Source organism: Antechinus flavipes, chromosome X, assembly GCF_016432865.1.
Source record: "Antechinus flavipes isolate AdamAnt ecotype Samford, QLD, Australia chromosome X, AdamAnt_v2, whole genome shotgun sequence".
In the NCBI taxonomy this organism is placed as follows: Eukaryota; Metazoa; Chordata; class Mammalia; order Dasyuromorphia; family Dasyuridae; genus Antechinus; species Antechinus flavipes.
The window spans coordinates 53642318-53656932 of record NC_067404.1 but is presented as its reverse complement, the minus strand read 5'-3'; the positions used below and the strand labels follow the sequence as shown (position 1 = coordinate 53656932).

General features: G+C 37.4%; 1 protein-coding gene across 2 annotated transcripts in view; it reads right to left on the bottom strand.

The window, feature by feature from the left end:
* Positions 1–14615, bottom strand: part of CUL4B (cullin 4B) — a 56235-nt gene that overhangs the window by 35312 nt on the left and 6308 nt on the right. Inside the window, exons 1-3 of one of the 2 annotated variants that reach the window (XM_051968992.1) lie at positions 8104–8206; positions 6861–7409; positions 3587–3702 (exon numbers count right to left, since the gene is read on the bottom strand). In XM_051968992.1, coding sequence (XP_051824952.1) covers positions 3587–3702; positions 6861–7409; positions 8104–8131 — 693 coding nt within the window. In that variant the 5' untranslated portion in view covers positions 8132–8206. Of the gene's footprint in view, positions 1–3586; positions 3703–6860; positions 7410–8103; positions 8207–14615 lie in introns of those variants that run through there. The other variant, XM_051968991.1, reaches the window with a different exon arrangement.

Sequence of the window (14615 nt, the reverse complement as noted above, 5' to 3'; positions counted from 1 at the left end):
AATTTGTTGAGAAGAGAAATGAAAATGAAGAGGATTAAAATTAAGGTAATGCAATATGTGGAAACCTGGAATTTCTCAACCTGAAGACCTAGGAAATAGAGTAGAGACATAATTTTATTGTTTCCTCTCCAACAGTACTGACCCTTAGTGTTATTTCTCTCTGACTCAATACCTGCTTTCTGCAATACTTTTTTGGTGGACTTTATTTATATATTTAAAAATAATTCCACACTGCCAACCAGAACTTTCTCATCAACTAGCTAATTTTTACACACTCTTTACAGTTTAAAAACAGTTAACAGTTAAAAACATAACATACAGAAAGCATTAAAAACAAAAGAGTACCAAGTTGTAGATAATTTTTCCAAGAATTATACCGATTACAATCTAGGAAGAATCAAGCAATGTTTAATACTGCTAAGTTTCTTTAAGTTAAAAAAATTTTTTAAAAACACAATTCCCTATAATTACAACCTCAAGTTTGTCCCTAGCCACCTGTATTCAAGAGTTAAGCAAACTTAACTGAGTCCAAGAGACAATTCCTAGGCAAGGTCAGTCCTCCCGCACACAGGGAAAGATTATTCTGCACAGGCTAGCACCCCCTTGTCCTATTTACACCAGAAATACATCACAACCCAAATGGCCCAATGGTTAAAAAAAAAAAAAGGTTAAAAATGCCCCAACAAGATGACTGCTTCTGTTACCACCTCAAAAAGACAGTCAGTAGATCTAACTGCTTTCCTCCAGATTATGTACCGCCTGGACTGCCCAAACTTTTCTTCCTTCAGAGATGAGAAAAACTCCCAGACATAAAACAAGACTAATATTCTCTAGTTTATTTCCAGCTAACAAGCCAAAAAGGAAGCTAAATATTATCACCATCAACAACTCCTCACATTAATTTTTTTATGTGACTGGTACAAAACCAGAAAAAGTAGAAGTCAGTCATCTCTTTATTAAACCTAGAACAGATTGTGACACATAAGAAATTAAATCTTCACTAAGGCAATTTAAAATCATAGACATACAAACACAGCTCACACTCTTTTGTGAAGTTAAGGAACAGAAATGCTCTCAGACTAATTAATGGTGTCTCTACTGAAGCATATTTGGAATGCGTATCTCACGAAGAACCTAGCATACAGGTGCTTAACAAACATTTGTTCAATTGCCATCCATTTACCAAGCAGCTATTCTAAAGCCAAGCGGGGAAAACTTTACCCATGGAATCAGTTGCTATTATGTTTAAAAGAAAGAGAAGAAGGCCCTTAAAAAATTTAACAGCGAAGTGAAACAACCCTCCTACAATTTGTATTCAATAAAACAAAAACTAGAGCCAAGCAATGTCTATGGCTAATGGTTTTCAAGTTTCAAAAGTTAGAATTGCCCACCCAAAATTACAGTGCTTTGACTAAAGTTCCACACATAATCGTCTTGGAACACAAAAGAAATGGAACTGTGTTTACATAAGCCCAAATTCTCAAAATCTGTGGCTAATTTGCTATGTATTCCTATGTAAGAGAAACAAAACTTTAATGTATATATTCTTTTCTAGAAACTGAAAGCTTAAGTGGGCAAAGCATGCAAACATTCCATGCCAAAGGCTCATCAAACAAACAAACAAAAACACAACAAATTTGCCTCCAGTACAAAACAGGGACCTAAAAGCCAGCTGGTGTGAAACATGGTACCCCAGCTTTGTTCCTCCTCTTTTCAACACTTGAATAACTCAAAATAATCTTTCTGTGAAAACAATTAAAAAAATTAAGATTTAAATTTAGGCCTGAAGCAGCAAAGCAATTATAATCAACAAGTGCACCTCTTCAAATGTGTGTATACTAAAATCATTTCAATTCAAAAGCTAAGAAAAATATTTGAGACCAAGTAAATTAGATTCATTAAAACAATCCGTATCCATTATAAAAAGCATAATTTTTGAAAGCCTATTTTTAGGCTGGATCCCATATACAATAGTATTCATATAAAAATACTGAAACAAATGAAGCCAATGAGCTTAAAAAATTCAAGAATATAAATGGAAAAAATTATAGATTTAAGAGTAAATGAAACAATCTTTTCTTCCCCCAAAGTGAACATGCTTTAAACACTCTAATGCAAGTCTCTAACTATATATGCGTTGAGGAAAACATGTAGATCACGATAACACAATAAATCTAACTAAATCTATCATGTAAATTAGCAATTCTGAAAAGTTACAGGCTGTGTGCACAAACACAAAAATCTATTTTGTCACTTTAGAATGAAATGTCCAGGTATTAAAATACATAGATTACTACAAATGTTGATTTTTTTTCTTAAAAAGAACCACCAAAAAAATTTCCTCATGGGATTCTACTAATATTAAGTTTGAGGATTTTTCTCCTCCAATTATAATAGTCATATATCAAGTCACTAAAGCAATTTGGTACAAGAGTGACACTACCAATTATTGCACAGTAAAATACTCTGGCAGAATCACACAATCTCAAGAGGTAGAAGGGACCTCCGAGGCTGGCTGGTATCAGAAGAATGAAATCTACAAAATAATAGACAAGTAGTTATCCAGCGGGGCTAAAAGATTTCTAATGAGGAGGCAGCCCAATCCACTTTTAGATAGCTCTAATTGTTCAAAAGTTTTTCATCACAAAAGCTGCTTCTTTCCAGCTTAAGTCTTTAGTCAGCTAAGAACACCAAATCAATTCATGCCCTAAAAGTGGTTATTTTGAATTAATTTCTCAAAGTACTACAATTGACAGACAAGCAGAGCAGTATTGGAACTAACAAGCTGAGTCTTCAAAGAGACAAGCCAGAGCATTGTAGTGGAGAGTCACAGTTTCATATGCAATCTTCTGTTCAGGGCTTCTGTGTATAGAGAAATGGTCATGTTTGTTCATGTTCATCAAATTCATAATACAAGAGAAAAAATTTTATTTAAAAAATCCTTTCAAAGATACTGCAATTCAGTAAGACAGACTTGAAGCAAAAGGGCAGGAAAGAAGAACAGACCAAGCTGGTGGGCCACAATCTAAGAAAGACAGGCTCCCCATTCTAGGGGTAAAGCAGAGAATAGTTTCTAAGACCCTATTATAGGCTCTGCCAGCATCAGCAGATAGAAAAAGGAACTAACAAAACAGATCATGTTTTTTCCAGTCTTTCTAAACCCTCAGACATAGCCACTAGCAAATGTCCATTTCTGAAGACACTAGAACTCACTCTTCTGCACAAGCTTCAGTGAAACTAGGGGATAGCAAAGTCCTTCTCAAAAGTGCTTCCTTGAAATGGGTCCACACGAGACCTGTTTCATGGTCTATCTGCCAAGGTTACAACAAATCTTATTATATAAGGAATTTAGCAACCATGACCCTGTGATAAGGGAAACGTGGACACCTGTGCACAAAGGCGGGCAGATGTATTTGGAGTGGGAGAGAATCTCATACTTGATAAATACAATAAAAGCAAGAAGCAAAGGCAATAGCATTAGAAGATCAGCCAAAATCGACTTTAAAACTACTTCAGAGAAATAAAATCATAGGCATGACAACTCTATTTGAGGTAATGTAATTTATAGATTCAAACTCAGACATACCTGATAGAGTTCTTCTAGATTGTATTTAATTGAAGTACTATTTTGAATGGCTTCTACCGCTTCTTTCAGTTTCTGCCATGTTTCATCCGTATAGTTCTCTGGCAGTTTAGGTTTTTCTAGAAGATAATCAAAAATTGATATCAGAATTATTTTGTAGGAGACAGTGTCACAAGTTTTCAAAAAGCACATCAAACAGCTTACATTTTAAAAAAGGTTTTGCAGTCAAATTAACTATTCATCCAGTGGTTCTCAAATATAACAGAGATTTAGTAAACCAACTGGGCAAAAATGTTATGTTTAGGGGCCAGTTAATCATGCCAAGTAAACACCAACTATACTGTTATACCTACTTAAACATTAAAGTAACCATTCTCTTTAAGCTTAATATATATAAGCAAGCAAAAAACTTTTAAAAACCACCTCAAATCAAGACCTTTTCGGTTTTTCTACAAACCTTGCATATAGTACAGAAGTATTAGAACCAACTCTCTTCTGTTTCTCCCCGATTTCCAGACACCCAGCAAATCTTTTCCTCCTATAGAGTTCCAATAATCCTTAAAGTGAGATTCAAGGTATGGATGAGCCAGCTCCAAAATCAGAATGAGAATGCTAATTTCGTTCCATCACACACAGCCTTAACATCAACAAGAGTTTCTATATGGACATTTATCAATTGTAAGGAAGGACCTTAAACCCAATTCAAGCTATATTTTCAAAGAAAAAAATTTTTTTTCGAAACAAGTCTTCATGTACACCTTTTTTGAAAAAAGCCACAACAAAAACAACCTATTTCTTAAACAAATGTGCAAACACCAAAAGATCATAAGACTCCCAGACCATTCTGTGCATACCTCAGACTTTTTTTTTCAAGCAAATGTACTCAAACCTATCCTTCTATTCTTCTCTCCCTCCCCCCCCCCCCCCCAACTCTCCAGGTCATTCTCCTTACCAAATTACCAAAGGCAAAAATGACAAGTTTGGGGGATGAGAAAGAAATGAAAGAAAATACAAATATAGGTTTGAGACTAAGAGACCTATCTTGCCATGAAATAGTGAATTCCTATATTAATTATATGAACATGAGGAAAGTCTAATCTCCCTAATAATAATTAGCACAAGAAATTTAGGAATTTTCCCACTAAATTTAACTTCCAGAATGAGTCTTTTGATAAGTCAGAAGAGGTTCCTCTCAGATAGATCAGGTAATGCCCTCATTTTATAGATGGATTAACGGATAACAAGAGAAATGAAAAGGTTAGGTGTTCATGCTATTTCTGTAAAAGCGTGTTATGTTATATAGAAAAATTTTAAAGAACCCATTAAGTTATAATATTAAAAATGTTTCTTCGTTTAAACACACTTGCAAGTGAGGAAATTTATCCAAATGATTCCATTTTTTGAACAATACATTTGCACTTCCAGTGCAGAAGTCTTAGAGTACTCTACAAACAGGTATGGATCAGTACCATAAACCACATTTTACAGATGGGAAAATGGATATCATGACCTGACTTGTGTTTTGACTTGTGAAACAGTCACTACTGCTGCATATAGAAAGAATTGTATGCATCTAAAATCAAGTCTACAGAAAAAGGTAAGAAAAAGGTTATAGTCTCTCAAAATATGGTTTGGAAAGGCAAAGTTTCAAAAATAAGCAGATGCTGAGAACCAGTGATCAACCACAGCATTTGGTATTGCCATATAGCTATGGAAAGTACAAGCGATGTGCCAGGATAAGGGGGTTGGACGAGGTGAACTGGAAGGTTACTTCCAGTTTTAACACTGTATGACATGTTGGGAGATGTTCTCATTTAATAAATTCCTTACATAAAAAAATAAGCAGATTATTTAAGGGTTGGAACATTGGAGCCTAATCTACAGCCACAATCACACATTATAAATAATTGCAGTTCATTTAGGTGTGAAAACCTCAGTTTGCTACCTGCATTTCTAGGAGCAAAAGTGATTGGGACAAGATACTGGATCTATTCAAACAGAAATACTCAGCAGTATTTTTTTATGTACCTTCTATGTGAAGTATATAATGTGATGCACTCTGCAGTTCTATAAGGAGGGAAGATAATAAGGCTGCATATCTGGTTCAGAGCACTCCAATACTATGAAGCTGTGCTCATGTTAGAGATAGTCTGGGAAAAAGCAACCAAAATGACTAAGAGGATTGCCTTAAGAGGGGTGACTAATTGAGTTGTATATGGTTGGCTCGCTATAAAATGATGAAGAGGTACAAAACATCTCGAGTGTTCACCCTTGAAAATAAGCACCATTAGCAGAGGGCAGTTGACGGAGATTCATATATGTTTAGCAAAAACCACTGATACATGACAAAGAAAAGGAGGAAATGGGCTTAATAAAAAAAAGCATCTTAATATTAGGGACGGACGGAAAGAAACTATAGAAACTCCATTTCTTAAGACACTTAACACTTGCAACATCAAAAATTTCAAGCTTAGAAAAGATATTTGGGATGGAATTAAAAATTGGAAAATCTCCGTTCTCTATCTATTCCTTCAAATTCAAGAATACAATACGTAAAACACACAGTCCTTCTTTCTCCCGAACAAACGTAATTATCTTCAAGAAAATTGAGTCTTTAGCTCAGAACTAAGCTAATCTTGTAAATCCGAGACTACATCATTACACACAGATTTGTATCAATTTATAAAAGGATTTAATGCTAAGTTCAAAATATCTGATCTCCTGGGAGCACTAAACTGTGGATTCTCTATAACACATGTCCTTCGTGCTCAAGAAACTAAACAATTTTTTAAAGAGCAAAAGCGTGCAACCTGTCCACTACGGAAGAGAAAGAAAACTGCCACGATTGTATTTCCATTTCGGAAACAAAACAGTTACCAACTCTGTACTATAACAGAGCAACCTTTTTTTTTTTTTTTTTTTTAAGTTTGTTTTCTTCGATTGTTTAAAAAAAAAAAAAAAGAGGTTAACAACTGAAGATACCGTAAAACAGAATACACAGCAGTAAACCACTTCGGGATTAAGTGTAAAAAAAAATTAGCAGTAATTGTGAAGGAAAAAGATTAACTATTTTTGAAAAATGCACAGCGTATCTTTCAGCACAAGGAGACATAAGACAATATAAACAATATCTCACCCACCCACCTAAAAAGAGAGAACTTTGTGAGTCTGCCCCCAAGGGCAAACTATACCTGCTCACAAAGTGTTAAACTAACTCTGTTGGTTTTTAATCCCAATATATAAATTCCCAAATACTACAGATTTTTGCTGATGTTACCTTTAAAGTTCTTGATCACCAATTTCTTTGCTGATCCTGGTTTGCTGTTGGTGAAGCTAGAAATGGAACTGGGGGCTTTGGTTAGCCCATTTGCATGGTGCCCTGCAGCCACAGAGGAGATTAATAAGCTTTTGTTTTTAAGTTGCTGCTGAGATACACCAAGACCAGGTGAAGACGAAGACGCCGATTCCTCGGCCATCTTCACATCAAGTCCTAAAAAATCCAAGGAGTCTTCAAAACGCAGTTTCTTCTGGAGGTGGTGATGGTTGGGGGTAGCAATTGAAATCCCTGGGCAGGAGGCGGTAGAAGAGGCAGAAGAGGATGTAGAGGAGTTCTTGGGAGGGGGCGGGGGAGAGGAGGAGCAGGAAGAGGGGATGGGATCAAAGTCTTCTTTCTCGTTGCTGCCACTGGTGTTTAACTTTCTTTTCTTGGAACAGGAGGAGGTGGTGGCCGAAGTAGGGCTAGTGCTGTTATGACCATCAGTGGCAGATCTGACCTCCTGGGAAGGAGGAGCAGCAGCAGCAGCTGGGGGGTTGGGGGATGAGAAACCTGTTGGAAACATGAAAATGCTGGGGTCAATAGGCTGGGAAACATGAAGCCCTTCGGGTGGGCGAGAAAGAAAAGGTGGAAAAGCAACCCATCCAGGACCGGGGTGGGGGGGGGGGAGGGAGAAGCAAGGATGCAGGAGAGGGAGGGGAGAGGGGGAGAACGAACCAGTCAGTGTGAGGGAGGGAGGGGGTGAAGAGTGGAGGGAGGAGGGAAGGGGAGAGAGGAGGGAGGACCAGAACTCTCTGCTGGTCCCCCCTCCTGCTTTTCTCTCTCTCCCTCTCCCCCTCCCCGCCTGGCTCCAGGAGCGGCGGGGGGAGGCTTGGCGAGCGCCCGCTCCACCTCCTTTTCTCTCTCCGGGAGGGGAGACGCTGGGCTCCGGGAGGGGGGGAGGGAGAGCGAGAGGGAGAAGGAGGGGGGGAAGCTCAAGAGAGAAAACTGGGGCTTGTTATTGTCAATAGTACGAAAGTCAAAAATGGCGGCACTTCCGGCCCCGTGGCCTGCCGGGAGGGGGGGAGCAGCCACTCCCGCCCTAGCTGGCGGGAGGGGGAGTAGGGGAGGGGGGAGGGGAGCGGAGCTGAGGAGAGGCAGCGCCGGCCGCCGAACCTCTGACTCACTCCCCGTAGCCCTCCACACCTCCCACCGTTCAGACTTCTCTGGGTCTCCCCGCGGGGAGGCTGGCGCCGTAACCCCTTACCGGCAGCGACAGGGCAAACACTTTTCATAGCGCCCGATCCTCGGAACCCCGGAGGTCCGCAGGGTGAGCGTGCGAGAAGGGGGCGGAGTGGGATAGGAGGAGGAGAAATAGGGCGCGGACTTAACGTGGAGGCGGGACAACCGGGCCGGGAGACGCCTCCGAATTGGCTCAGTCCAAACCCTGTGGGCCGAGCTACGTCTACGCAACGGGGAGGGGCGGAGACAACGGCGGCATCGAGGCATTAGAGGGCGGGGAATAGAAGTGGACCTAGTTTGGAAGCAGGACCAGAAGTCTACAAACTTTGCGAGAGCGAGAGAGGTTAAAGCAAGTCGCTCACTGATGCATCGAAATGCAATAGTTATGAATGGGCGCTTAAGTAGAGCTCAGAACGGTGGAAAGGAAGACAGGGCAAAGGAAGGAAGGAAACAGATAAAGGGAGTTAGCTTAGGAAAGAGAATGTTTTTCCTCCCAAGTTCTTAAACTTAAAAGTAACACCACCGAGCATCCTGTCCTGCACAAAACCCAACTTTAATGTTTTTCACAGAACATTGCCTTGTTTTTTTTTGAACAAGGGTTAGTAAGAGGCTGTGCAAGGAATACGGATGGATATATCTGTAGGATACATCTCCCAGATCTGAGAATGAGTCCTCTGAATGGGAATTCAATGATTTAATCTTATAGCAGTCACATAAGGAGGGACACACAGAAAAGATAGGTTTGGGACTTGTACTCTTGTCAATAAAGAAAGGAAAAATACATGTATTAAGCACTGGAGCCACAAACAAACTAATCACAGTTTCACTGAAATAATGAAAGATAAGAATGCCTCTGTATGGATTCCCTCCAAAGTCACTCACTCAGCATCCAACAGAACACCACACTGCAGATACAGGGCAACTAATCTACCCAAGAAATAATCTAAGACTGATATCATGAGTAAATAAATGTTTGTTGAATTGAATAGTTTGTTGACACTACCTAAACCCCTGGAATTATAACCAGGCTAGAAACCTAGAAGATAAATTCTTAAATCCCTCCCGGTTCTCACTAACTCTCATTCAGTTTATAATTCACCCTAGGAAAGCCATTTGAAAATACACAAAATGAAGGCATTTTTTTAAATGGAGGGAAGGGAAAATAGCTTAGGTGACCTTCCTAGGTCCTCTCAACTCAAAATGGATGATTTCAACCATGTGCATGACCTTGATCGTCACTTAACCTCCCTAGGTCTCATTTCCTCCTCTGTAAAATGTGAGGGTTGGACTATTTGAATTCCTAAGCGAATTGACAGAGCTTGTCAAGCTCTGAAACTATGGTCCTATGATCTTACCCACTTTAGGAAGATGCCGTTTTAGAAAAGTGTGGATTCATCCATAAAGTGAGAGGGGTTGGCTTAGAGCAGGGTTTAAACTTTTTCTACTGAGGATCCCTTTTGCCGGAAAAATTTTTCCATGACCCTATGATGGACCAGAGTCCAGAGGTCCAACTCACCCAGATATATAGGCATATAAAATAAGTATACAAATCAAATATTTTCTAATATTAAATCCTAATTTTGTGACCCCCATATTCAGTTAGGAGACTCTGTATGCGGTTGGTACTCACAGTTTTAAGAAGCAGAGGATTGGATGTCCTCTGAAATCTCTTCCTGCTCTAAATCCTTGGACCATGTGACTTTGCACTAGTCCTTACTAGGGCTTCAGTTTCCTCTTCTATAAAATGAAAAGCTTTCACTAGCTAGCCTCAGAGGACATTTCCAGTACTAGATCTAGACTCCTAAAAATTCCAGTGACTATATTTTCTAGTCAAATATCCTACAATCCAAAAATTACAAGTTAATTACAATGCCTTGCATGAAAACACTTAAATGTTTGCTGATGGACTGACCTAAGAAATCATCTTTTGTGAAATAGTCAGAAACATTCTCAACAATCCCTGAAAGTTCCTTGTTTAAGTAATCACATAACTGGAATTTTCACAAGTGAAAAAATATTACATAAAAATACCATTTTGTCTACTTGTTGACTACTCTGTGACAGAAAGCCTATACTGAGTTAATGAAGCAGTCCCCGAATGCCATGGACAAGAATCCCACAGGATAAGAAAGTACAGATATCTGGCATCCTGAACTGTTGGATCAATAAGCATTTATTAATTGTCTGCTCTATATACACCACTTATTGTTCTAACACTGTCTGGAAAATATTCCTTGAGGTGCCTTTTTGATAAATTACTTTACATAACAACGCCTCACGCTCCCCAAATCCTCTGTCATCTAAGTACATAAAATACTATCAGATTCATTTGTTAGCCTAGTTCTTTTTAAATTATTATACTTTCTCAATTCCTGTGTGCTTTGCAATAGGAATAATAGGGCTTTTATTTTCTTAGAAACTTGTAAAAATATTATATATAAGATAATTTATAATATTGATGTACTTCAATAGCAGCCTGGTGCACATTCATATTTTGATTCAGGATGATTAATCCAAGTTAAAATTAGAAGTACAATGCCTAGGACCTAACCGTTGTAAAAGGCAATTTTTATTTTAGGAAAAGGGTGCGAATCAAACTCTTAAGACTCTTAAACTCTTAAATCTCAAATCATCCATTTTTCCATAATACAAAAAATGATCTTAAAATCTTGTAATCTTAAATTTATGAATGAAGATTACAACAATAACTAAATAGCTTTTCTTTTACCATGAAAAAGTAGCCTAGCAACTGAAATCAAAACAAATTCTTTCCTTTTCAGACAAAAATGGCAGTTTGTTCATAGAACTTTTGAGAAAAGCCTAACAGAAAAGTTTACAGCTGTCTAATTCTGAAAATTTATCCATAATTTATCACTTGCATATTGCATTATCACTAATCAAATATTTAAATTTAAAAAGCATTGTTTTGTAGCAAAACTGTTACCAAGATCAAAGAAAAAATGTTTAAAAATGATGCAATTTTTGAAATTTTAGTACAACATACTACACAAAAGAATATGAATACAACTCCATAATTTTATATATACACTCCAATGAGGCACTCAGTACCTAAAGGATTTATTGCAATATTAGCAATGTATCTTTGTATGTAAGCCCGGTTCTTTTCAAACATTTTTGCTCATAGAATCCCCTATTACAATGCAAAAACCTTTTTTTATGGAAGAAAAAAACCCTAAGCCAATGTCAAGTAATATCTTAAACGGGGTTATTTGGAATGAAGAATAAGGCTTTAGGAATTATACCATATGACATGGTCTGTTTATTACTGGACAGTCTTGGTGAGCTAAATCTAAACAACAAAACACAAGGTTATGCCACTTATATTAAAAATGCTTTTGAGGGGCAGCTAGTAGGTGCAGTGGATAGAGCAACAGCCCTGAAGTCGAGGATCTGAGTTCAAATATGGCCTCAGACACTAGACACTTCCTAGCTGGGTGATGCTGGGCAAGTCACTTAACCCCAATTGCCTCAGCAAAAAAAAAAAATGCTTTTGAAACTTACTGTTCTGAATTTACACGAAATTAAAGTCAAACTATGGAAATATTAAGAACCACAATTAAGTGTTAGAGTATTTCAATTACATGGTAAAAATACTTTTGATTTAACATAAACACACATTCTGTACTAGACTTGTTTAAAAAGTACAAAAAATGGACCATTTAAGAGTAAATAAGGTCCTTCTAAATATATGAAACTTAAGAATTAAAAAAAGGAATTTTACCAAAAGATACTGCTGAAAGAATAGGACTTGGGCTTACCAAGAGCAAAAAGCATGGTTTAACAAGAAGTAAGAAAGGAAATTATTCACAATTTTGCCCAAGCTTTCCACTCTCTCAAATTCTTTTTCCTATTGAGTTTTCCTAGACTAATGGAGCCTTCAGTGTTCTCCCTCATCTGCAAACATTTCTAGTCTGTACCACTCATAGTATCAGAAGCTATAGAGTTGGGAGGGCCCATTAAAAAACATCTAGTATCTCATTTTACAGAGGAGGAAACTAAGATCTGGAGAAGATGCATATTGTCAAACAGTCCGAGTCTTTTAACACAAAATTTAGTTCCTTTTCCATTAAACCACTGAATTTAACTTTAAATTCTATGATCTAATGTCAATAAATCTCTGATCTTGCTGATTTAAATACTTTCACCAATCACAAAGTTCAACCTTTGGCACAACCTATGTGCCTTCCCCAAGAGACTCTCATCCAACTCCTTAACTCATGGAACAAATCATCTACTTGTTTATAATGACTGAATTGTTTCAGGAGTGGAGGTTCCTGCTCCAAAATGGGCTAAGAAATTCCTTGAAGTTGGGCACTGTGCCTTGTACTTTGTCTAATACCTAACACAGTGTGGGGATTGAGCTGCTTTGAGCTTTTTGTCAAAGCCTAAGAGGCTGACCTGGTAATCTTGGATTACCGGTAATGCTTGGAAAAAGCTGTGGCTCTTTTTAATATTACACATATATTCAGTGCCACCCAATAAGGGAGAATAACGAAGGTAGTGGGGGTACAGAGCTAATGGCACAGAACTTGGGTTCCAATCCCACCTCAGATGTTGACTACCTGTGTGACTTTGGACAAGTCGCTTACTTCCCTGGGCTTCAGTTTCCTCATCTGGAAAATGAAATGGTTAAGCTAGATGACTTCTGAGGTTGCTTCCAGTTTTAGATCTAGGACCAAATGACTGACTCTTAAAATTCTCTAGGCATCAGTTGTTCCTCTAAAAAATGAGGGGGGTGTATATAAATGTAAATATTTTATATGTATTTAAATATTTGATTTTTATATATGTATATATACATAAATATATATTTATAAATTTGTGTATTTTATATTTATTTATATATTTCCTTTAGCTCTTTTTGTTGTGGTAAAAAACTGGAAAATAGGAGGGTATCCATCACTTAGGGGATAACTGAACAAGCTGTGGTATATGAATGTGATGGAATACTTTGTACTGTAAATGATAAAGAAAATTAGTTTCAGAGAAACCTGGGAAGACTTGCATGTACTGGCACAAAGTAAACAGGACCAAGAGAACAATGTGCAAAGATTAATAGCAATATTATAAAGATAATAAATTATGAAAGACTTAAGAACTCTGATTAATTGCAATGACCAACCATGATTGCAGAGAAGGACTGATGAGGAAACAGGACACTTACCTCCCAACAGACATACTGTACTCAGGATGCAGATTGAGACCTAATATATTTGTGGCTTAGATGATATGGGCATTTGTTCTGCTTGAAAATGCATATTTATTTACATGTACTGGCTTTTCTACTTACCCCTGTCCCCCCTCCGTCCCCAATTCGGGGAGGTAGGAGGCAGAGAAAATAAATGCTTGTTCATTAAAAAAAAATGTAAAGTTAAATAAAAGCTACATAAATGATTTCAAAATGGAAATGGGAGGATTGGACTTGGTAACCTTAGAATTCCCTTCCAGCTAGATATCTGGGATTTCATTAGAAGGAATCTGTTATCATTATCCAAGATAAGTTTGCAACTGACAAAAAAAGTAATTGCAAAGGAAGGAAAGAAGGAAAGAAGGAAGGAAGGAAGGAAAGAAGGAAGGAAGGAAGGAAAGAAGGAAGGAAGGAAAGAAGGAAGGAAGGAAGGAAGGAAGGAAGGAAGGAAGGAAGGAGGGAAGGAAAGAAAGAAGGAAGGAAGGAAGAGAAAGAAAAGAAAGAGAGAAACAAAAGTAAAATAGGAAAGAAGAAAGGAAAGAAGAAAAGAATAAAAGAAAGAGAAAGGAAAAAAGAAATAAGGGAATGAAAAAAGGAATAAATACAGAAGAAGAAAGGAAGGAAAAAGGAATGAAAGAAGAGAAAGAGAAAGAAAAAAGAAAAGAAGGAAGGGAGAGAGAAAAAGAAAGAAAAAAGGAATGAAGGAAAAAAGGAAGAAAATAGGAAAAGTCAAGAAACAAAGGAAGGAAGGAAGAGTAAGAAAATGAAAAAGAAAGGAAGAAAAAAGAAAGAAAGAAAGAGAAGATAAGAGAAAAAGAGATGAAAGAGAGAAAGGAAAAAAGAATAAAAAAGAAAGAAGAGAAAGAAAGAAAAGTTAACAGAAAAAGGAAGGAAGGATGCTAAAAGGGAAGGCAGAAAAGAAGGGAGAGAGAAAAAGAAAGAAAGGAAAGGAAGGAAGAGAATGTAAGAAAGAAAGAGAAAGCGAGGAAGGAAAAAAAACAAGAAAGAAAGCAAGAAAAGGGAAGCAAAAAAGGAAGAAAATAGGAAAAGTAAAGAAAGAAAGAAGTAAAGAAAGGAAGAGAGAGAAAGAAAGCAAAAAAGAACGGAAGAAAAAAGAAATAAAAGGAAGGAAGAAGGAAAGAGAAAGGAAGAGAGAAAGATAAAGATAGAAAGGAAGAGAGAAAGACAAAGAAAGAAAGAAGGAAAGAAAGGGGAAAAATAGAAGGTAGTAGAAATGAAGGAAGAAAAAAGAAGATGAAAGGAAGAAAAGAAAAAAGAAAGCAAAAAAGGAAGAAGGGAAGCAAAGAAAAGAAGGAAGAAAATAGAGA